At 39.0% G+C, this 24,543-nt stretch overlaps 1 protein-coding gene across 1 annotated transcript in view; it reads left to right on the top strand.

Moving 5' to 3' along the window:
* The window catches only part of LOC139140015 (uncharacterized), a 45,616-nt gene that overhangs the window by 4,759 nt on the left and 16,314 nt on the right, over positions 1-24,543 (top strand). The window contains exons 3-7 of the mRNA XM_070709003.1: positions 14,293-15,292; positions 21,042-21,374; positions 22,758-23,077; positions 23,238-23,393; positions 24,303-24,458. Of these exons, the coding sequence (XP_070565104.1) occupies positions 14,293-15,292; positions 21,042-21,374; positions 22,758-23,077; positions 23,238-23,393; positions 24,303-24,458 (1,965 nt within the window). The remainder of the gene's footprint in view (positions 1-14,292; positions 15,293-21,041; positions 21,375-22,757; positions 23,078-23,237; positions 23,394-24,302; positions 24,459-24,543) is intronic.

Raw genomic sequence — 24,543 nt, 5'->3', positions numbered from 1 at the left:
GAGTTAACGTACACACGGTATCTGTGAGAATACAAGCACATATACATTCAGTACAGGACATAAAGAAGACATTGGTGGAAGCACAGTCCCTCCTTGAGGACCGAGGTGGAAGGTCATGATACATACCAACAAAGGACGCACAAACTTATACACAAACACATTCCCACAATTACTGCACACTGTCAACGTTGACGACGGAGCGGTCTCTTCCTCAGTCGCCTAAGATATATGTATATCTTTATTGTTTTATGTCACGTCGATATTGTTGATCTCCTGTTCTTCTAGCAATGAAGCCAGAATATTTATGTTTGATCGTCATGTGTTCGTTCGTTCGTTCATTGACTTGTTCCTAATACAAAAATGCCGTGGACTTTGGCCTGTATCAGTATATCGCTAATGTTTGGGTTTCTTTTGTATGCGATAATCTGTTATTGTGGGAATTATTTCCTTCAGGCTAAGTGTTTCGTATTTATCTATGTGTTCCAAGTTTTCGCACATTGCTGCTTTTTAGGGAGCGTTCAGTTTTTACGGCCGGGGGGGGCCGGCAAAATCTTGTCGCCGGTGTTCAAAAAAATATAGACCCCCCTGCATTTTTTGTGAAAAAAGATGACCCCCCCTTTGTCAGACGAAAAAAATTGATGACCCCCCCCCCTGAAAAATAACCAAACCCATATGTCAAATTTACCCGCATGGTTTGGATTTGAACTCCGGTACGCGGCACACTTTATTCGTGTAGCAGAGATGCCAGTGCACAAACTTCTCAGCCACATCCATTGAAACGTCTGTTAATTAGGACGACTGTAAGGCAATTTTTAACTTCATTTCCATAAACAACTCATGTCCATGGACATTGTATAAAGTAAACTTTATTGGAGTGGTTCGCCAAAGGCAGCCCTCCGGTTAAGAGGGTCATGGGCCATTACGTAAAGTCAACTTTATTCTAGTGGGCCACCAAAGGTGGCCCGCCGGTAAAGCGGGTCGATCATGGCTATTGCATAAAGTAGACTTTACTGGACAGGGCCGCTGAAGGCACGCGGCCATTACCATTATTCAGTGCGTGATCCCAGGGGTCCCTCAAAAATGTTTCTAATACAAGCCGCGGCTTCAATTGGGAATTTTACAGTAAGATTGCTGTGGGGTATTACATAAAGTCAATTTATTGTAGTGGGCCGCCATAGGCGGCCCACCGGTAAAGAGGGTCGGATCATGGCCATTGCATGAAGTAAACCTAATTGGAGTGGGCCGCCAAAGGCGTCTGCCCGTTAAGAGGGTCATGGGTAATACATAATGTATATTTATTGTAGTGGGCCGCCGAAGGCGGCCCGCCAGTAAAGAGGGTCGATCATGGCCATGGCATAAAGTGAACTTTATTGTTGGTATTATGTTTTTGAAAATGTGGTGACCCCCCCTTTCCTACCAGTGAAAAAGCGATGACCCCCCCTTTGCGGATTCCAAAATTACGATGACCCCCCACCCTGGATTTTGCCGCCCCCCCCCCCCCGGCCGTAAAAACTGAACGGTCCCTTATAGCTTGTGTTCTTATATATATTGTTGCTATAATTTTCGTTGTGAAGACTAGTGTTTCTTTGTTTCTTCGTTTGTTCGCTTGTGTTCTAGTTGCGTAACTCGTGCGGCGAACTGTGCTTGCGATGTGTCTGGAGATTTCCTGTTGTTTTAGCCATGTTCGATTAATCTTGCATAAAGTGTATTGACCTTTGAAACAAAGTCATTTTTGTGTTGCAAGTTCTGATGTATCTTAGTGTTTCGCCTTTGATCAGGCTTTTAAAGCGTAGATTTCAGGTGGCCTGATGTTTTATGTAAGAATTCAAATCTGTCGATTTGTGTTCTTAGTTGTATGTGGAGTCCATCGAGACTTGTGTTTGAATTTGTCTTTTTTTGGTCAATTTGTGTCGCATAATGTATTAGATTTTCCTTCTCCTAATGTTTGCGTCTTGTATGAGATGAACTCTGTGAGGACGATTTGGTGTTGGGATGAATTTCAACCCTTACCCAGTGCATTGATTTTTGCTGTTGTTAACTTGTGTAATGATAGATTTTGATGAATCTAAGATTCGTGTTGTTATTTATGTTTATGCTATGTTGGGTTGCCCTAAAACGAAGGGGGAAGGGGGAAGGGGGAGCTACGAAGGGCTTATGACCCTAAAACGAAGGGGGAAGGGGGATTACGATGGGATCATGATATTCACATTCTAAGTAGATAAAACTTGGGTAAAACTATGCAAAAATAAAATATTGTCTAACCATGATAAATATGAAAATAAAGAAATATTATCCTCACACTTAAGGGACTTATGTTAGTGGACAAGATGGGGGTGGCTTTATGTACAATGCAATATAAAATAACCATATGCATGATCAATAACTATCACTGATGCAGTGAAGTGGGATATGATATTGACAGTAATAGAAGAAAATACATTGATAGCGATATGCAAAAATGAAATATTGTCCTAACAATTAAGGAACTTATGTTATTTGGTGACCCCGGGGTTTATGTACAATACAATATATACAGGCACTCACGCCATGCTTAAGGCAGAACCAATAACTATCACTGAAGTCATGAAGAGGGACATGATATTCACAGTGTAAGTAGAAAAAAGTTTGATAAAAATTGAAAAATGAAATATTATTCTCACTCTTAAGAGACGTATCTTTTTGTCCGAGGGGGTTTACATACAATGCAACCTGTAAAAATACTACATCATACAGATAGGGGCCCTATAACTATCACTGATGCCACGAAGGGAGCATGATATTCTAAGATTTAATATTGAACACATTGACAACAAGATTCAAAAATGAAATATTGTCCTCAGGCATAGGGCACTTATGTTATATATAAAATGGTGGGAGGTCTTGTATATGATGTACAATGTACAGACACTAACCCCACCCTGAAGACGGGACCAATAACTTTAAATAATGCCACGAAGGGGGACATGATATTCTCAGTGTCAGTAAAGAACACATTGATTGGACATGATATTTTCAGCGTGAGTAGCGAAAAGTTTGATAGAAACACGCAAAGTTAAATTATTGTCATCGGGAATAAGGGACTTATGCTATAGGACTGGGGAGGGGGCTTTGCGTATAATGTATAATACGTAGGCACCAGAACCATACTATAAATAGGGCCTATAACTTGAAATCATACCACGAAGGGGGACATGATATTCTCAGTGTCAGTAGAGAACATATTGATTGCAAGATGCAACAATGAAATATTGTCCTCCAGCTCAAGGGACTGATGTTATAGGACGAGGAGGAGGCTTTGTGTATAATGCATAATATACAGCCACCACCACCACATACTAAAGACGGGGCCTATAACTTTAACTAATGTCAGGAAGGGGATCATGATATTCTTAGTGTCAGTAGGGATCACTTTCATAATAATATATAAAAAAAGAAATATTGTCCTCAGGCTTAAGGGAATGATGTTATAAGACGAAGGGGGAAGGGGTTCTGTGTACAATGTATAATATACAGGCACCTCCACCATACTGAAGACATGGCTTATAACTTTAAATGATGCCACGAAGGGGACATGATATTCTCAGTGTCAGTAGAGAACACTTTGATAAAAAGATGCAAAAAAATATTATAGTCAGCCTTAAGGGACTGATGTTATAGGGCGAAGGGGGAGGGCTTTGTGTATAATGTATAATATACAGGCACCACCACCATACTTAAAATTGGGCTTACAACTTTCACTGATGCCACAAAGGGGGACATGATATTCTCAGTGTCAGTAGAGAACACTTTGATAATAATATGCAAAAAATAAATTATCGTCGTCAGGGTTACGGGAGTTATGTTATAGCACGAAGGGGGGGGGCTTTGTGTCTAATGTATAATATACAGGCAAATGGTAATGATTGTCGAATATACACCATTTAAAATGCATGTAGTGTCATCACAGGAAAACTGTATGACATTATTGACAGTATTACAGTTAGAAGATGGGTGTCGACGCTAGCAATACGTCAATATGATCATATTTTTAAGTCCCTTAATCTATATCCAAAGAGCCATACCACAACCAATAAATTATGCGATATGTACACGATACTGACGGAGCTATTTCGTGTAGGAGAAGAGCCTAGAATTATAAATAGGCCATAAGGAAATGATTCACCTGTTGTAAAGAAGACCTTATGCTGAATAGAAATTTGTCTGTTTGTCATGCAACAATATGTCCAGGGAAGTTATCATATGCGGAGGAGATCATATGTTGTTCATGCAGAGAAGCTAAGATGTCATATTAGTTGTGTTTCGCTGAATCTCAACAATTCACAGTGTATTACAAATTTATGTACTTGTAAATATTTTTGATGTAGCAAATGTAAATATCCCAAGGTATGAAGCTGCAAAGTATTGCTTGGGGGAGGGGGGGGCTATAGCATATAGAGCAGCGTAATCAATCTTATTACATTAGTTAGAGTACTGTAGCCAGCCTCCCTGTGAGAGCATGAAAACATACATTAAACTGATGTCCGTATAAATTTCTGTGCATTACATGTATGCACTATGTGTACATCTGTATTTTTCATACAAACGAGAGACCACAACATTGTGAACAATGTTGTGACTGTTATTTATATTAAGTACAAATAATGTACATCTTTGTATGCGCATACATAAAATTTATAAGTCCCTTCATTTAGGTCACTTTACACGATCCTATGCACGAACACATAGAGAAGGTGACAACCTTTTGCCAAGAACATATATCCCAAATTCGTAAAAAACCATACTTCGGCATTCTGTAAATTCCACATATTGATCTCTAATACCTCTGTATATACCATCTTATCCGTCAGATTATAACTGCAAGTCATTTGCCACCTACAGTCTTGCTTGTATATGGTGCATTGTGCGCATAGCCCTCGCCATGTGTTTAATAAAATAAATATATGAAGTGTGAGCACAATATTTCATTCCTGCCTATTGTTATCAACACAATCTCCAACATAACTTTGAATATCATGTTCTTCAGGGTATTGATAGAAAGTAATTGCTCTCTTTAGTCTGGCGATTTTATAACATGCATTGTCCCTCACATCAGAGGACAATATTTCGTTTTCGAATATTGTTATTAAAGTGTTCTCTACTTAAACATTAAAGATCATTTTCCCCGTCATCGCATCAATGATTGTTATAGGCCCCACGATCTGTATGGTGCTAGAACTTTTACATATTGCATTGTATGTAGCCCCACCTCTTTCGTCCTACACCATAAGTCCATTAAGCACGAGGACAAAATTTTTCTTTTGCAAGTTGGAATCAACCTTTTCTTTACTGACACTGTCAATATCATTTTCTTCTTCTTGGCATAATTTATAGTTTATGTCCCTGCAATTAGCATGGTGGTGGTGCCTAAATATTAGACATAATACACGAAGACCTCCACCTTTGTCCCACAAGATAAGTCCCTTCAGCCTGATGACAATAATTAAACTTTGCACAGTTCCCTATTGAAACTGTGAATATGAGGTCCCCCTTCGTGGCATAAATGAAAGTTATAGGTCCCATCCTTAGCATTGTGGTGGTGCCTGTAGATTATACATTGTGCACTAAGCCCTCCCCTTTCGCCTGACAACATAAGTGCATTAAGCCTGAGGACAGAAAATATCTTAACTTTGAATATTTCTATCAAACAGTTCCGTACTGACACTGAGAATTCATGTCTCCCTTCGTGGTATAATTTAAAGTTATAGGTCCTGTCTCCAGCATTGCAGTGGAGCCAGTATATTACACATTATGCACTTAGCCCTCCCCCTTCGTCACGTAAGATAAGTCCCTTAAGCGTGAGCACAATATTTCATTTTTGAATCTTGTTATCAATATGTTTTCTTCTGACATGAGAATATCATGTCCCCCTTCATGGCATTACTGAAAGTTATAGGTCCTGCCTTCAGTATGGATGTACTTCCTCTATATTATACATTATACACATAGCCCTCCCCCTTCGTCCTATAAGATAAGTCCCTTAAGCGTGAGCACAATATTTCATTTTTGAATCTTGTTATCAATATGTTCTCTTCTGACACTGAGAGTATCATGTCCCCGTTCTTGGCATAAGTGAAAGTTATAGGTCCTGCCTCAGTATGGATGTGCTGCCTCTATATTATACATTATACACAACGCCCTCCCCCTTCGTCCTGTGAGACAAGTCCCTTAAGTGTGAGCACAATATTTCATTTTTTAATCTTGTTATCAATATGTTTTCTTCTGACACTGAGAATATCATGTCCCCTTCGTCGCATCGGTGAAACTTATAGGCCCTGTCTTCAGCATTGTGGTGGTGCCTCCATATTATACATTATACACTAAGCCCTCCCCTTCGTCCTATAACATAAATTCCTTAAGCGTGAGGGCAATAATTTAACTTTGCATGTTTCTATCAAACTGGTCTGTACTGACACTGTGAATATCATGTCCCCCTTTTTTGCATCAGGGACTGTAATGGGCCGGATCAGTATGATGCTAGTGCTTGTGTATAGTGCACTATGCACAAAGCCCTCCGCTTTCGTCCAATAAGATAAGTACCTTAAACGTAAGGACAATTTTTCATTTTTGCAAATTTTTATATATGTTCTCTACTAACACAGTGCATATCATATCATAGCCCCTAAATGATATCAGTGACAGTTATAGGTCCCCATCAGGTTTGTGCTGGTATATAGGCCTATTGCATTGTGCATAAAGCCCCAGCCCCCGTCCTTCTTCTACCGACAAAAGTCCCCTTAGCGTGAGGATAATATTTCATTTTTGCGTATTTTTATCAAAGCCAGGACAATATTCCAATTTTGCATAGTGTTATCAAAATTTTATCTACTTACAGAGAGAATATCGTAACCCTTCGTATTCCCCCTTCCCCCTTCCCCCTTCGTTTTAGTTTTTCCCTGCTATGTTCGGCATATGTGTACGGAGTTTCATTGTGTTTGAGATAATATGGTGTCTCCTCTTGTACCGTCTTTTTCTGGCAATTTTGTTGTTTTTCCTGTTTCTGTGTTTGGTGACACAGTATTGTGTAAACCTGTGTAAACTTGTATTATGCATTTGTGTTACGGTAGTTCTTGTTTGGAGAATTTGCTGGCCTTGAAAAAGGCCGTCTGCTATGGGTTTCAAAGACAGACCCGATTCTGTTCGTCCCTCTGGACGTTTGTGTTTTGGGTTGTGTATAGCCTTTCGTTTGGCCAATAAATTATATCGGCTCTGGAGGCATTTGGTTGTCTTTCGTGTTGTGGGATCTTGACAACTGTCAATCTCTGTTTATTGTTTGGCGATGAATGTCTTTCTTGTTTGGCTGTGCTGTGCTTGATGCAGTGGAATGTAGTCAAAGCACAAGGTGACAAATAATTTGTCACCATGGTGCTCCGATGTTGTCACTTTTTAATGATAACAGCACTAGGTAGTGGCCTGGTAAGTATGCTTTAAGGCGTACTTGTAGGCTCCTTGGTGTAGTTTACTACAGGGTGAACGTTCGCATCTGACGTAAACATAAAATTGGTCGGGCTTCGCTCTATCGGCAATCACATACACGATCCCTCGGACAGGAGACACTACAAAAGTTTTTGTGATCAGTTTATAAGTTTCCATTTTCACAGATCACGGTTCGAGCGCCTGAATAGTACCACAGTCGGGAGCCGCCATATTGATTTAAGAAAGCGTGCGCAAAGGACTGTGGGATCGGCCGAAAATAATTCGAGCAAACACATATAATTAATTCGAGCGAACACATATAATTAATTCGAGCAAACACATAATTAATTCGAGCGAACACAAAATTAATTCAAGACACTAGTAGAAATTAATTCTAGCACACATTAAATTAATTGCAGCACGTGAAGACATTTTGAACCCAGAATTAATTGAAGGAATTAATATATTAAATCTAGACTACATAAAATGAATTCCGGCACATAAAAAACATATAAATAATTTGAAATATTAGCAAAATTAATTCTAGACTACATAAAATTAATTACAGCAAAGATAAGCAGAAATAATTAATTGGAACACATAAAATTAATTCGGCATGACTACACAAAATTAATTAAAGCATATAAAAATTAATTAAAAGAAATATACAATTAATTCGAGGTGCTAGTAAATTAATTCCAGTCTACATAAAATTAATTCTAACATACTAAAATTTATAAAACAGAACGGGCCCCCATACCAGAGCACCCGGAAGTAGCAGGTCGCAGTTTGACAAGTTTACACGCAGGACGCAGCTCAGGTCGCAGTTTTGAAGTCGCAGGTCGCATGTCGCATGTCGTGACCGGATTTCCATAGTTTTGAACCATTAATATTCATTTTTTTTCGGTGGCAGTAATTTTCCGAAAATAGCATCGCGGTATTTCAATTTCCTGGAACGAACCCGTGGCATACCACTGCAGTTTGGACCGGGTGAGCTGTATACAAATTCCACTGGTGTAGGTATACGTTGACGCATTTAATGCACAAAGGCAGTCCGGAGATTGAGGGTGTTGGCATAGACCCTGGAGCGAGGGGTCTATGGTTTTGGGGGAAAGTTGTTGGCAGGTGAAAGAAAAATAAACAATTTGATCCCATAAAGGAAGGCTGGAATTGTTCCTACGGGAGTTTGTGTGCATGTGTGTTTGTGTGTGTGTACAAGTTGTCCTTACAGGGCTTGCTACTTTCCCGATATATTACATTGTCCATTAACATGAGACCGTTTCACTCATTTCATGCACAGAAGGCATACTTCACAAAAATGGAGTGAAGAAGGGTGTTAAGATTGTTACCCAGAACACAGGGTACAGCAGTAAGTCCCCTGGGGTGGGGGAGGGGTGGGGAGGGATGTTTTTGTGCAACTGTTTACTTCATTTGATTTTATTAATTTTGGCTGTGATCAACTCCAAACCGTCTGACTGGGGTTCCGTGGCAAAAGAAAAAATACCGTCAAGGACAGTGTGCTCACATTCGGTTTGAATTGGTCCATTCGAGAAATATTTAAACCAGGAAAAACAAGAATGACAAAAGCAAATAAGGTCTCCAACTTTGGTACTGGAGGTCATCTTTAGGAACATGCATATCAACTTCTATAGCAATGGGACAAGCAGATCCTAAATACATAAGCAAATGTCAACAACAAAAAATATACAGAGAAGGTTTGATAAAAAGAAAAGGTGGGAGTGGGTAAAAAAATCTACAAGGGATCTGGCAAAAAAGTAATGCTGACTCATCAATCTTCTAGACCCTACCCCCTCCTGAATATTAAATGTTCCATCCCTTGGTATTACATAACACCATCAAATGTTCCATCCCTTGGTATTACATAACACCATCAAATGTTCCATCCCTTGGTATTACATAACAACAGATGACAGGAAATATATTTACAACCTTGGGCAGTTTTTAATTAATGCCACGAGTGTTATCATTCTAATGTAAACAGCACTTAAGTTAGTTACAGATAGTGAAATGCCTTCCACTGTGGGTGGTGATTACAACATCTGGAATTATCTTGGATCCAAATTTTTCATCAGTTCTTGTATGTCTTACATAGAAAAGTTGCAAAAATTGGTCCGCAATGAAAAAAATTCACCTCAGCTTTGTTTTCTGGATCAAATTTTCCTACAAATTGATACCAAATATGACAAAATTATGTTCACAGCCTTCGAAACTGTCTCACAACATATCCTGGGTTGGTGTAGGTCATTTAAGGTCACGAACAGAGAAAATTACCTAAAATATACAAATTTGGGGGTTTCCCAACACTTTGAGCAGAAAATTTATCTAATAACATCCCTCCGGACTTTATACCAAATTACAAAGCTATCAAACAAGTAATTTTGAGAACAAGTTTTCTTGACCAAAAATGACAATATTGTCTTAAAAATACAAATTTGTATATTTCAGGACAAAATCCGCATATATCTAACTATTGTCATCTCTGTACGTCTGTGTACAAAATATAAAAGCTGTCTGTCCAGGGGTTTTAAAAAGAAAATACTGATTAAGATTTTTTGACCAAAAATGACAAAATTGCTCCAAAATAGTAATTTTCCCAATTTTAGTCATAATTTCAACAAATTAGCAGAGTAACACCTTCGCAAAGATCCAACCCAAATTTGAGAGCGATTGGGCTGGCGGTTTCAGAGAAGAAGAATTTTTACTGAAAATGAGAAAAATCACCAAAAAAGTCAGCAAAAATACAAAATTAAGGATATCTTCACAATATTCATAAAACTGTATAAGGTTCACCTAAGGTACTTGCACACAAATTTTCAAAGCAATCAAAACAGCGGTTCTCGAGATATCAATTCTTGACCATTTTCACATTTTGTAAGCTCATTTGCATAATTTTGGCAATGCAGACTTCATTTGAACAAAATCCCATCTATAGCCCAGGATGCATCCACACACCAAATACCAAGCTGAAACGTGCAGCGGTTTGCGTGTTTTTGATGTTGACGGACATACTGTACATACATACATACATACATACATACATACATACATACATACATACATACATACATACATACATACAGACGCCATCGACTTCAGCCTATACGATAAACTCACATTGGTATAACCAAATGTGAGCTAATAAAAGGGGCCATCCAGTAGCTGATCCGCAGTGTAGCAGGGTCAAACGCCGCTCGATTGTGAGACAGACCTATTAGGCACCAAGGCGTGCAGTGTTGCAAAGTTAGAGCGCCTCCCTCGGCCATGCATGCTAGGCTGGGCCTTAGCGTTCACCACTATTGTGGCCTGGAGTTGTCACTAATAAAAATACGTCTAAATTATTAGTGTATTTTGTTTTTATGTAAAATATTATTTTAAAAGCGATTTTTTAACAAACGAATTCGTGCGTAATAAGTAATATCGAAACAAAAACGAAAAACCATCGCAAATAAGTCAAAATAAATTTGAAAAAAAATTTTTTTTTTTGTTTCTTGAAAAGGAAAAAATCAAACATTAGACATTGGAAACAAAAATTGTTTGTTTATGATTTTATTTTGATTAAAAAAGTAGGAACATTTCATTCGAAACATTTTTTGATAAACAAAAAAATAAAATCATAATTCAAATGAAAATATAATAAAGTGAAATTAATATGAAATACATTTCAAGTGAAATAAAGAAATTAAAAGTTAAATGAAAAAAATTAAAGTAAAGTTGAAAATAAAATTCAAAGTAAAATGAAAATTAAATTCAAAGTAAAATGAAAACGAAATGAAATGTATTTCAACTATGGCCGACAGTTGTCACAGTAGACCAGAATCCTTTTCGGTTCCTATAGAGTTAGGAACATGCAGTCGAATGACAATCCTCGGCCGTCGTGTCACAAGCAAAAATTTTCAAAAAGAAAAAGATCAGAATTTGGCGATGGCCGAGGATTGTCATAGTATACCAGCATGCTTTTCGGGAAGGAGATCCACAATGGCGGCGGATACGAACGATTCCCTCGCATATGGCATTGCATAAGTTTACAAGCGCAGCTTAGCATATCATGTACCTAGACGAGGTCAGTGTGCTCGAAAACGCAGACCAAAGCAAGTTCTGGATTCCAAATCGACTGTTTTCGGTGGAGAAATCGCGCGCATTTTCAAAAAGAAAAAGATCAGAATTTGGCGATGGCCGAGGATTGTCATAGTATACCAGCATGCTTTTCGGGAAGGAGATCCACAATGGCGGCGGATACGAACGATTCCCTCGCATATGGCATTGCATAAGTTTACAAGCGCAGCTTAGCATATCATGTACCTAGACGAGGTCAGTGTGCTCGAAAACGCAGACCAAAGCAAGTTCTGGATTCCAAATCGACTGTTTTCGGTGGAGAAATCGCGCGCCGCAAGTCCAAGGCGCCAGCTGTGGTGGGAGGCCGGTAACAGTACTAAACACACAGTCCTACGCTGTTATACTGACCGGCCGATATATCCGCAACAAGTGGACATAAAAGTTCGCTGAGGCCGAAGCTCTTGTCAGTAATTTTGCATTCTGGACCCAGTGTGACTGACAAAAGTGCTAAAAGAAATAAATGAGCAAATTAAATCATAAAAGAGACGACGCCATTAGTATAGTGTGAAAACTGCAGGGTTAAGCTTACTATTACGGAGGTGTCACTCTTGTCTTAGTATGGTTGGGCTTGATTTACATTTACTTGGCCGAACATGGAGGTCGGTCGGAGCAACTGCAAGCTAGCTGTGTAGTCTGCTTGCCCGAGCACAGGGCATCGCGAGCAATATTCGTTTAGAAGTTATGAATATGATCAATAAATATCATGTAATAAACTTTTTTTCATTATACAAACCTTACCTGTGTCTATAGTAGTTTGTGCGTATTACTTTACCCTAGCTAGCTGTGTATAGTATTTCAAAGAAAACAGTTTATATCTGTCAATTGCCCTCCCTAATCCCCGTCATTAATTTGTTCTGCTGATCACCGACTACTACCTTATGAGTTATTTGGTCAGGGGGATAACCCCCCCCCCCCCGGTCGGTGGTCGGCAGAAAAAATTAAATAAGGGAGGGCAAGGGACTGTTTTCTTTGAAACACTATACACAGATAGCTAGGGTAAAGTAATAGACACACACTAGCCACAGGTAAGGTTTGTATAATGAAAAAAGCTTAATATATGATATTTATTTATCATATTCATAACTTCTAGACGAATATTACTTGCATTACGCCCGAGGTAGAGTGTCAACACAGTCTCAGCAGCCATCTCAAGTGCCCCATTTGCGTATCACACTATAAACGGAGCCACTGTGGCAAGGGTGCGGGCAAAACACTTGCCCGACGACCGAGAGTTAATGGCCGAGAGCGAGTGTCGAAGGCACATGACAGGGGATCCAGAGATCTGGTTGTTGTTGTTTGCATTGTTGTTTATGTTTATTAGTGTTGTTGTTGACCAATAAAATTCAACGAACATAATTGTTATGTTGTTTCAAACGTAATGTAGATGTCATAAGAAACATTACAAGGACACTATCATTATTTGACTCAGTGCAACTCCCGCCGCAATGCTGTTGAAACAACAACAACAACAACACAGTTATGTCCATTGAATTTTATTGGTCAATGACAACAACAACAACAACAACACGACTAATCAACATCAACAACAATACAAACAACAACAACAACAAGAACCGAATCTCTGGATTCCCTGTGTAACACGATTGAAACTCTTGGGATAATTGGGATAATTGGATTTTCTCAAAAGTGTTAGGTGCTCTTTGGCTGATTGTCGCAATATTACAAATTACTCATGAAAACAAGTGTGTAACTTATAAAGGAAAGCAGATGAGCTTACATTTGCAGATGAAACAGGCATTACTTCACCATTCAATTATCCCAAATTGGTTCCAATCGTGTTGTGTGCAGATACAGTGAAGAACAAGGGTGATAAATCGCTGCCCGGTCGTACAGGCGAGACTCGCGTCTTCGACACTCGCCCTCAGGCCATTACTAGCTCTCGGCTGGCCGGGGCTCTCGGTTGTCGGGAAAGTCTTATTCCCGGACCCTTGCCACAGTGGCTACATTTATAGTTATATAGGCAAATTGGACACTCAGGCCGGTTGTGGAGACTTCACTCTACCTCGGGCCTGCAGACTACAAAGCAGGCTGAAGTCGCACCGAGTAAATCAAGCTCGTCCATAGAGCATGTAGAGTGGCGCTCCGTAGTCAGTGAACCCGGGTCAGTAAACCTGCAGGTTTCACGCTATGCTAATATCGTCGTCACTTTTATGATTTTATTTGCTCATGTATTTCTTTTAGCAGTTTTGTCAGTCACACTGGGTCCAGAATGCGAAATTACTGACAAGAGCACTCGTAGGACGCAGGTCGCAGTTTTGAAGTCGCAGGTCGCATGTCGTGACCGGATTTCCATAGATTCCTTTCTTTCTGTCTTGTTTCGGTGCCATAATTTCGTCAGTAGATCGTCTTATTGTTTATATATAGGTACACCAACCGAATACACCACCGCCCTCCAGGAATGTGCTAAAAGTTGTGCCGCCCGGGGAGCCGTTCAATCTCTGCTCTCCCTCAAATCGCATGACCCTTGACCTTATGGAGTCTTAAGTTTAGTTTTTGGATTTTCTGCCAGTTAGGTCTTTATCTGAAATCCAACATAGGTACAGACAAGGCCATCCCATACTCTCTCTCCCTATTTCAGCCTAGTGACAATATTCCAACTTATTAACGTGTGCAGGAACCTTGTCGATATAATTGATTTTGGTATCCCTCCTCATGCACAAATACTTTCGCTTTTCTGTATTTCAGATCTCAAAAGCCGCAAAATCCAAACCAGATGGCATACATACTGATTATACGGAACTGAGCGAGAACAAGGGTCCAGCGCCCACGTACCAGGCATTGTATCATTTCCAAGATACATCGAGTATCAGCAGTGATTATATGAGTATTGAAAACTTAACTTTCATGGGTAGAGAAGAAAATTTTAAGGGTAACCTATATGATGAATCTACTTATCCCGAAAGTAGAGACAGCGGAATTCATTTGTGCGAAGACAGAAAACACTCACAAAGAAACAGAACTCTTTCATTCATTCGTTCGAGTGAGGACCTATCCTCGTGCACAAAAAGTGATAGTATCCCATATATCGATCAAAGCAAGAACTCATTACCACTTCGGGAGAATGTCAGCGATGCCGAAAAAGTAAAACTTTCGCGATCTGAACACAAGTCAAAGTGTTCTTGTCGTGTTGGGCTAGTTTCATCATCAGATGTTGAAGACTCGCAAAACAACACGAACTACAACAGTGTCGACACTCCTTACCCGAACGGCTTCAGTTGTACGAACAGCCCTGCTTATATCCCCGCAGAGAATGTCAGAATATTCAAGAAAAATAGACAGCTCAAGACAACAGTTGGCCTTGCTGGAGAAGGAAAGTTTAAAGAACGCAGTCACAGTGACTTTGTCTCGCGTCCGTTTTACAGCTACCTTCCACACAAGTACAAGGTTTGGAATAGTTTCGACCATTTAGGTGGGCAGTTGTTCTTGCCGCCGACTGGTTTAACGCTTTCTGTCCCTGAATACGCACTTCAACCTGAGAAATCACAGGAAATAGTTTTAGCAGTAAGTGGTGAAAAGGACGATGTACCACTTCTCGCGCCAACGGAGCAGTTAGCAACGTGGATAGTTTGTGTAGGTCCCCACGGTTTACAATTCCAGCAACCTGTCTTCTTACGACTACCACACTGCCATACCGGTCACCATGGTGTTACCAAGGTTACAGTGTACTGTAGCGAGACTGGGTTAGGTAAGTCTGCGCATGTACCCATGCCCACGCATCGCTCCATGTGGCGACGTTCACCATAGAAACCAGCATTGATATTTCGTAGTAAAAGGGAGGCTGTCGTCGGAACTCTGCTCGAAGGTTGCAAGGGACCCCTACGACCGATGAAAACACTGTATCTAGAGTACGTTGGCGATTAATGAAAGTTATACCACTCTCCGCCTCGTGCCCATTGTTCTAACCATGCTCTCTAATTTCCATAACCGAATATTTTATTATATACCACCTGGCTTTCTTTTGTTTAAAAAGTGTCCGATTTACAAGTTCTTTTGTTTAAAAGTGTCCGATTTACTAGTACAGTTCTTTTGTTAAAAACTGTCCGGTTTACTAGTAAATCGGACACTTTTAAACAAAAGAACTTGTAAAATGGGCACTTTTTAAACAAAAGAAAGTCACGTGGCGACGAGTAAAAAAACCAAATGCGAGACATTGTACCAAAAGAAATTTATTTCACCATTAAGTACAGAGTAAAGACACTTTAAAAGAATCACCGGACTGAATAAATTTTGCACGACTGTACATCTCAAAATCAATTACAGGTCACCTTGAAATAACGGTATTGATTGCAAATATCACTTCAGTGTTAAGGTTATTGTTATCACGATCATTCGAAGCTGAAATTTAAGACTTACAGTACATTTACCAATGATTTTGACGATGAGATACAGCTGATACACTACCTAATTAGGTTGTCAGTTTGCTGATTGCTAATTTACGGAGAGGTGGTAAAAGAACGATGTTACTGCAAATTTAGACTCAGAGGACAGTGTTCTTTGTAGTTGAATATCAATAAAGTTCATGACTTCAAAAATAATAGAGTGATGTGTAAAATGAACAAACTTACTTAGAACTGCTTGTAAAACTTGGCAACCAGTCTCTGTGTGTGTCACCATTGAAACTGATAGCTGCTGTAAAGATATAAACATACTACATAGTAAATTAGTTTACAGACATCTTGCTGCGTCACCTGCTGTTTTAGTCTGTCTGATGTTGGCGCAAAGTTGTAAAAGTTGACACTAAAAGGGTAAATTCGCGAGCAAACTGACAAACCTAATTAGGTAGTGTATCAATATCCAGCTGTATCTCATCGTCAAAATCATTGGTAAATGTACTGTAAAAGTCAGTTATCAACACTGAATGTAGAGGTTTCAGTCGCCTTTGGTAAAGTTAAATCTAGCTACAGGCAAAAACACAGGCAGTACCACAGTCATTGTGGATCTACACGTATTTTTTAGTCCCCGCGGACGAAGTCCGGCGGGGACTTATAGATTGGGTCCCGTCCGTGTGTCCGTCCGTCCGTCCGTCCGTCCGTCCGTCATCAACAGTTTCTCAGACACTGCTAAACTAATTTTGTTCAAACTTGGCACAAAGGCATAGCACTATGACCAGGTCCTACAGATGCACGTCGATTTATTTTGTGATACGATCCAATATGGGCGCGAGGCGGCCATTTTATTGCGATTTTTCATGTCTTTGGACCATAACTCAGACATCCTTGAGCACATTCTGCTCAAACTTGGCACAAAGGCATAACATAATGGCTTTCATATCCATGTCAAATTATTTCACGATATGTTTCAATATGGGCGCGTGGCGGCCATTTTGTTGCGATTTTTCATGTCTTTAGACCATAACTCAGACATCCTTGAGCACATTCTGCTCAAACTTGGCACAAAGGCATAACACTATGGCTTTCATATCCATGTCAAATTATTTCGCGATATGTTTCAATATGGGCGCGTGGCGGCCATTTTGTTGCGATTTTTCATGTCTTTGGACCATAACTCAGACATCCTTGAGCACATTCTGCTCAAACTTGGCACAAAGGCATAACACTATGGCTTTCATAGCCATGTCAAATTATTTCGCGATATGTTTCAATAAGGGCACGTGGCGGCCATTTTGTTGCGATTTTTCATGTTTTTGGACCATAACTCAGACATCCTTGAATAAATTCTGTTCAAACTTGCCACAAAGGTATAATACTATGGCTTACATATGCATGTCAAATTATTTTGTGATACAATCCAATACGGCCACGAGGCGGCCATTTTGTTTGCGATTTTTCGTGTCTTTGAACTATAACTCAAAGATCCTTAAACCGATTCTGTTCAAACTTGCCACAAAGGTATAACACTATGGCTTACATATGCATGTCAAATTATTTTGTGATACAATCCAATACGGCCACGAGGCGGCCATTTTGTTTGCAATTTTTCGTGTCTTTGAACTATAACTCAAAGATCCTTAAACCGATTCTGTTCAAACTTGACACAAAGGTATAACACTATGGCCCACATATGCATGTCGAATTATATTACGATACAATCCAATATGGGCGTGAGGCAGCCATTTTGTTGCGATTTTTTATGTCTTTGAACCATAACTCAGACATCCTTGAACCGATTCTGTTCAAATTTGGCACAAAAGCAAAACATTATGCCCTTCATATGAACACCAATTTATTTCGTGATATGATCCAATATGGCCGACAGGCGGCCATTTTTTTGCGATTTTTTCATGTCTTTGAACCATAACTCAAACATCCTTGAACCGATTTGGTTCAAACTTGGTACAAAGGCAAAGCACTATGGCATACATATGCATGTATCAATTAAGCTTGCGATAGGATCCAATATGGCTGCAGAACTGCCATTTTGTTGGAATTTTGCATGTCTTTGAATTGTAATTCAAAGGTCATTACACCCATTTTGTCCAAACTTGGCACAAAGATCAAGCACTATGGCATACATATACATGTCAATTTACTTTGTGACATGTTCCAATATGGCTGCCAGATTGTCATTTTCTTCCAATATCGCTGTCAGATGGTCATTTTTGGATTTTTTCATGTCTTTGAGGCTTAATCATATGCAAGTATTCTTTAACCAATGTTGTTGAGACTTGGTACAAAGATAAAGTACTATGGCATACATATGCATGTCTACTAATTTTGTGCTATGATCCATATGGTCAATAGACAGCCATTTGATTTCAATTTTGGTGTGATTTTTTTATGCCTTTGAAACATAAACATAGGTCACTGTCCCTCGAAGGACTGATTTTGTTCAAACGTGATAAGAAGATAAAATACTATGGCTGCATTTTTGTGCATATAATTTGTTTCATTATATGATCCGAAATGGCTGATTACAACAACACACCCGATCCCATACGATTTCAAAAATTCCACCAAACCATGTGTATAGTATGTGCCATCATGACACTGGAGGCAGTAAGGGCATCGTTATGTGTGATGTAATCAAAAGTTCCTTGAGTGGTCATTACCGGCAGAGATGAGTCATTTATTGAACGTTCCTCAGATTACTTTATTATGCAAGTCACAGGCCTGATGCACCCGTTGCATCAATGTCATTCCACAGCTACCTAGACCACAGCTACCTAGACACCAAAGATTATAACAAAATGGACAAGCGGGGACTGTGTCATCAACGATGACTTGTTTTTTGTACTTGCAGTTTCTGTTGCGCCTTTCTCTGACGTGGCTGTGTAGCTTGGTCTTCCGATTGTGGCCGTTAGCACTGGCATGACAGGGGGACTTTTCTTTTCCATCTTTGGCTTTGGTAGTTGAAGTGCACCGGATACAGCTTTCATTTGTACAACTTCATCCGCCATATCGATATAGGTAGAGCGACTCGGCAATTGCGTGTATGCTGCTCAAAGTTTTCGACCCAAATGAGCAAAGCGTGACTCTAACGTCGATCTGCAAACACCTTTTCACTTCATTCAACCAACCAATCAATCAAACTTATTCATACAATTCAAATCAAACCAGGTGCTCAACCACGTCATCGCACTACAATAGCAACACATGTCAACTTTATTTGTTCTTTCAATCATGGGTTATTTTTTTATACTTTCGTTCAACAAGGTGTCAAAACGCGTCAATGTTTTCCTGCCAAAGTTTCAACTTGCACTGCACTAAAATTACAAATAAAAACTTTCGGCGTGCAAACAAGGCTCTAAAACTCGGCAAATTCGTGGTATAACACGGTCAGCGAACTCGTAGGAGGCGGTTTACGGAATTTAACGGTACAGTTTTCCATAAAACTCCTCGGCCCTGCGGGCCTCGGAGTTTTACTGGCAAACTGTACCGTTAAATTCCGTAAACCGCCTCCTACTCGTCCGCTTACCTATAGTTAATGCATGTTAACAATGAATATCGTAAAATTTAAATGTTGCGGCTATGTTGACGTGATGCATCTGGATATCATGCATGGGATTCATGGTTAATGAACAAGAAATTGCACAGGCACAGTTCCAACGAAGCCTCCCTTTAAGGTAGTATGTGTCTCGAAAGTGATATACTTAAACTTTTGCTCAAACTTTCCTCAAAGAATATTTCAATCTTTCTCTTTCAAAATCAAGAATAAAAATCGGGGGTTACCGTGCAAATTTTGGAACTAGAGAAACCAATTACTCAAGATTTACGTATATTTGAAATTCAAAATGGCCGCCATCCCTGTGTTAACTCTATGGAGGAAAAAATAAAAGTTTTGATTTTGAGTTCAAAAAACTAAGCTGGTGAAGTTTTCTTACACCAAGACCTTTAAATGAATCCCCACAAGTGGTAGATCAGAAAAGAATTGAAAAAGTTTGAGAGTCCGAATATCTGTCCCCGAGGCGCGTTCTACCTTAAGCAAGTTCCCAATTACACTTGGTAGTTGTAAACTAAACAACAACACAGCCGTTGCTCTTCATCTACAATGTTGCCCACGATGAAATTTGCAAAAGCTATTAATACGGGACGATATGGATTGGTCCAAATCTCACGGTTTACCCGCCTCGGGCCGATACACAGTAAGTGAGGCTACCCACAATTCTCCATGATCTGTACACACGGAGATCACTCACTGAACTGAAGCAAATTTCTTCTGTACACTGAACAACTCGGTCCATATTTCAAAATTCTGGCAACATTGTTCTGATAATCATAATTTTTTGATTACTCACTGTGAATAATGAGAAGATCAACCCCTTTTTCGCGGAGGAGATAGTAATTTTGTAATTTTGTCGACATAGATTTTTGACAGCCATACATAATATTTTCAAGGAAACTAAGGGAATAAGTTGCATCTGTGTTGGCAAAAGAAAGGATATTGATTTTTTTTAATGTTCGTAACAAAGGAAATTTGCATGTATGACAGGTGGTATGATGAGACCATCTTAGTTGCTGATATCTTTACCTTGACAAGTGTACAATTTTTAGCACCTCTAAACATCGACTTCTCATTCAATTTACTCTTGAATTTTAAACATAATCAATAATTTTGGAACATAGTTTTAACAAATAATCCTGAACTTAAATTGTAACTTAAAAATTGTTAAGAAACTGATAAAATTGAAAAAGCCTTTAGCAAAAAATGTCTGAGTGAACAAATCAAGGGGAATTGTGGGTAGGCTCACTCACTGTGCGATATATACTCAGATAACCTCCAGGTAATACACGTAGATCAAAAGGTTTACAATCAACGTTACGACTTTGGTACAATGCTCGATTCATCAAGTCACATTCACGAATCATTTATCAACCACTAAGAATGTGCACAAGCTTAAATTCTCCTGTCACTCTCCGGCCCTGTGTGTGCGTATATCTCTGTGTGCTGGTATCTTTCATCGTGTTGTCCACTTTTTACACACAAAATTTAAAACAGGTAATATATGTTGCTTTCCCTTGTTTTTGGAAACCAAGGACAACCGAAATCTTGGAAGAAGATGCCTTTGGTGTCTGACAATTTACTCTGTGTGATAAAACCTGCGTACACCTTGCTGCTCATGCAGCACTTTACCTGGTATACCGTTACTATGGAAACAACACCTAGTCCAGACAACTCGGAAGATGAAGAATGCACGGAGGAGACAGAGGATGACAAGAGCAGTGGTTATGACGAGAAAGAAGATGCCGGTGGGGGCGATCAAATGTCCGGTGACACTGGTAGGAACAATGACGATCTTGGTGAAGAAAACAGACTTAAAGGTGCGAGTGATCGCGGGAATACTGTTGTTTGGTACAGTGGATTCAAAGGTGATGTCATATTTACAGACGACTTTATAGACATTATGGGTTATTCTTTGTTTCTAAATTATTTACGAGCAAACTTTACGAAATAATAGCTTTTACACCTTATGTGCAAAACATGTCTGTTCAGCGTTTCTGTTCTTGTGTTACTTAACCAACTTATTTCATTGCAGTTTTAGGTGTGAAGACTTTTGTTTCATTAAATTTCGTTAAATTTTAGAATACATCTCATTTTGCGTGCAAGGAATAGGGATTTAAGGCAGAATGCGCCCCGGGGACAGATGTTCAGGAGCTCAAATTTTAAAATACTTTTCTGGTCAGCCGCTTTGGGAAGGGAGCTCATTTTGGTGCTTTTGGAGCGAAAGAAATCAGTCTTCCTCTTTTGAAAATCGAAAATTTTCATTATCTCAAAAGGGTAAAAACAGAGATGGCCACCATTTTGAATTATAAATATCGGTAAATGTTAGCTAATCTGTTTCTCTAAGCAAGGTGACCCTATCTACAATAATTGTAGCCCTTCGCTGCCTTCGGCCGTTCGTTGGATCTTCTTGGTTGTGCTGTGCCTTTTGACCGGCGAATAACAGCCAACACAAGGGCTACAGTTATTGAAGTGACAATGACAATGACGATGACAATGACAATACTAAGTGGAAATGATTTTTAGTCTTAATTTGGTATGAAAATGATTGAACGTTTCGTTGAGGAAAGTTTGAGCAATACTGACTCTTTTACTTTCGAGGCGCATACCACCAGTGTGCATATCACGAGGTTTGTAGTACCAATCTCTTTTTGTGTCAGTACGCATTTCCCACCGATCCTATTTTCATGACAAGAATACTAACCTTTTATGACCACTGACCTTTTCGAAATTTGCATCTTTAGTTTTTTATCGCTGTGATTTTAGTAAACTTATACTGTAGTGTAATACTTTTTTCTCTTTTGTTTGTCGTTTTGATCAGATTATTTTGACTGATCAGCTTATCTTGAAGTGGCTGCGTGTACGTACTGTTGTTATCGACGAAATAAAATGAAATTAGCTGTAGAAGATAATAATAATAATAATAATAATAATAATAATAATAATTTATTTAACGGCAGTAGCAGCCTTCGCAAAATGTTAAGATTACAAATCAGTAATCATTAATTTTGCTCATCAATGAATTATGTTCCTCTATATAGCGTTTGGTTGTGGCTAATGCTAAAATACTATACTTGATTCATCACACAAAAAAGCATAAAATAACAAAAACTAAATCATATTCTTGTTCAAGTATGGAAATTGATTATTTATCTGTCATATATTTTACATTTGTCCACACATACCCCAGATGGATTGGTAGTACATTAACTAAATTTTCATAACTTGAAATACGTATGTTCCCGCCGCAGGAAGCAACAAATGTCTTCGTTCATCGAAAGACTTTGACAATGAAACTGATCAAGACGATGATCTGTACTATCCCTATCCTTACCTCTCGTCGTCAACAAGTGGAATAAGCTCATCAAGCTCTATGATCTACGCAGACATAACGGAAAGGGAACGAAAGGCGCAAATCCTAAAAGTACGAGAAATGCACTTCGATGGTTGCATTAAACCGAGTAGCGTTTGTTGTAATGCATTCACCTACTGCTCCCCGCTCTTATCATCGGCAAAGGAAATAACAATGAGATTGTACCTGCTACATAGTGATGCCCAGGACTCTGACGAAGTAAGCAGAACACGATATCTTATCATCTCTGGAAATATCCAATCTTTTATATGGAATATTTAAGAACATTCCTGTATAAAAAATTGTCGTTGCACGAAATGTACAAAGTCATTTTTCGCTAATAGTGACATGTAACGTGCAATTCTCTACTATTTTCCAGCTCATGTCCGCATTGGAAAAGAAAGTTAGACAGCCCGGATCCCGATGCGATGGACCCCGACAGATCATGGTCAAAAGGAGTGGTGGTCCGGTCAAGATAGTGCTTGGTAGTTTTGAACCTGTGGAGAAGTGGAAGGTCATTGGACGCAATGAGAAGGTGATTGAAACTTATGCGTAGATTAAATTCAGTATGTAAGGCTGTGACTCGTCACCTATGTACTTCCTGTAAGATGGGTCAAAGCATGTTTCCACGTTTGATCACTTTGGACGTGAAGCAGAGCATTGATTTTGAGAATTATCGTCTAGAATATTCGTTTCATAATATACAGTAAGTACAAAGAAATTCAACAGGTGCCCATTCACTTCATGGACCCCAGTGATCTTGTATCCTGGTTTAAGTCAGTATATATAACGTCATCATTTTAACTGGACTACACTGACTGCCTCGAAAATAAGACATTTTCAATCAACATTTTTTCATTTACTGTAGAAAAATAATGCATTTTGAATACAACATACCATAAAACATAACATGACATAATAAATAATATAATATATTTTATTGCTTACTTGTAAATATAGGATTTACATCACATTTGTGGCAATAAAAGTGTGATACAAAAATAAGTTAAAATTTCTTCAATAAAGATAAAGTATTACAGTATAATAATAGTAGCTAATAATAAATATAACTAGGTATTTCTTTGTTTAAAAATCACTTTGTATTTCTTTGACATAAGATACTCTAGGAGGCGTGAGGATAGCCTCATGATTCTGCATGAAAAGCACAAAGTTGGTGCTTATTGGTGAAAAACATACACCCAGTACTTTAAATTTGGTCAATGTTTTTCAGAGTTGAAAAGCAGCATTCAGCATGATAATCAGGATGTATTGACGGTATTGGTATCAAATTTGAATACACTGAATGATAGTGAAGAATATACATAGGGAAATTGCTAATTTAACTTCATGTGATACACAAACTTCTTTCAGTGATCGGCATATCATTATCTATGTCCGAGTAATTTTGCTGCATTCTGAAGAATTTCTATTGTTGTCATGCCAGGTTGTTGATCCAGAGGTTCTGTGGGCTGATGGAAACTCCAACGTAGCGAACTGTTGTTTTGTCATCTTGAAAACAGATCAGACAGTTGAAGATATCTGGGCAACGATAGAAGTGAAGCAAGAAAATAGCATTCCAATTGAACTATCCGTCACAATGGTATGTTGTTTCACCGAGCGCCCACACGCTCATTTCACTATTTCACCCCTTTAAGAAGTTTAGTGACGCGGCGTGGATTTTTTAC

This window comes from Ptychodera flava, chromosome 9, assembly GCF_041260155.1.
Source record: "Ptychodera flava strain L36383 chromosome 9, AS_Pfla_20210202, whole genome shotgun sequence".
Lineage (NCBI taxonomy): Eukaryota > Metazoa > Hemichordata > Enteropneusta > Ptychoderidae > Ptychodera > Ptychodera flava.
Note: the sequence above shows the minus strand (reverse complement) of the source record. Positions and strands in the feature narration are given on the sequence as shown.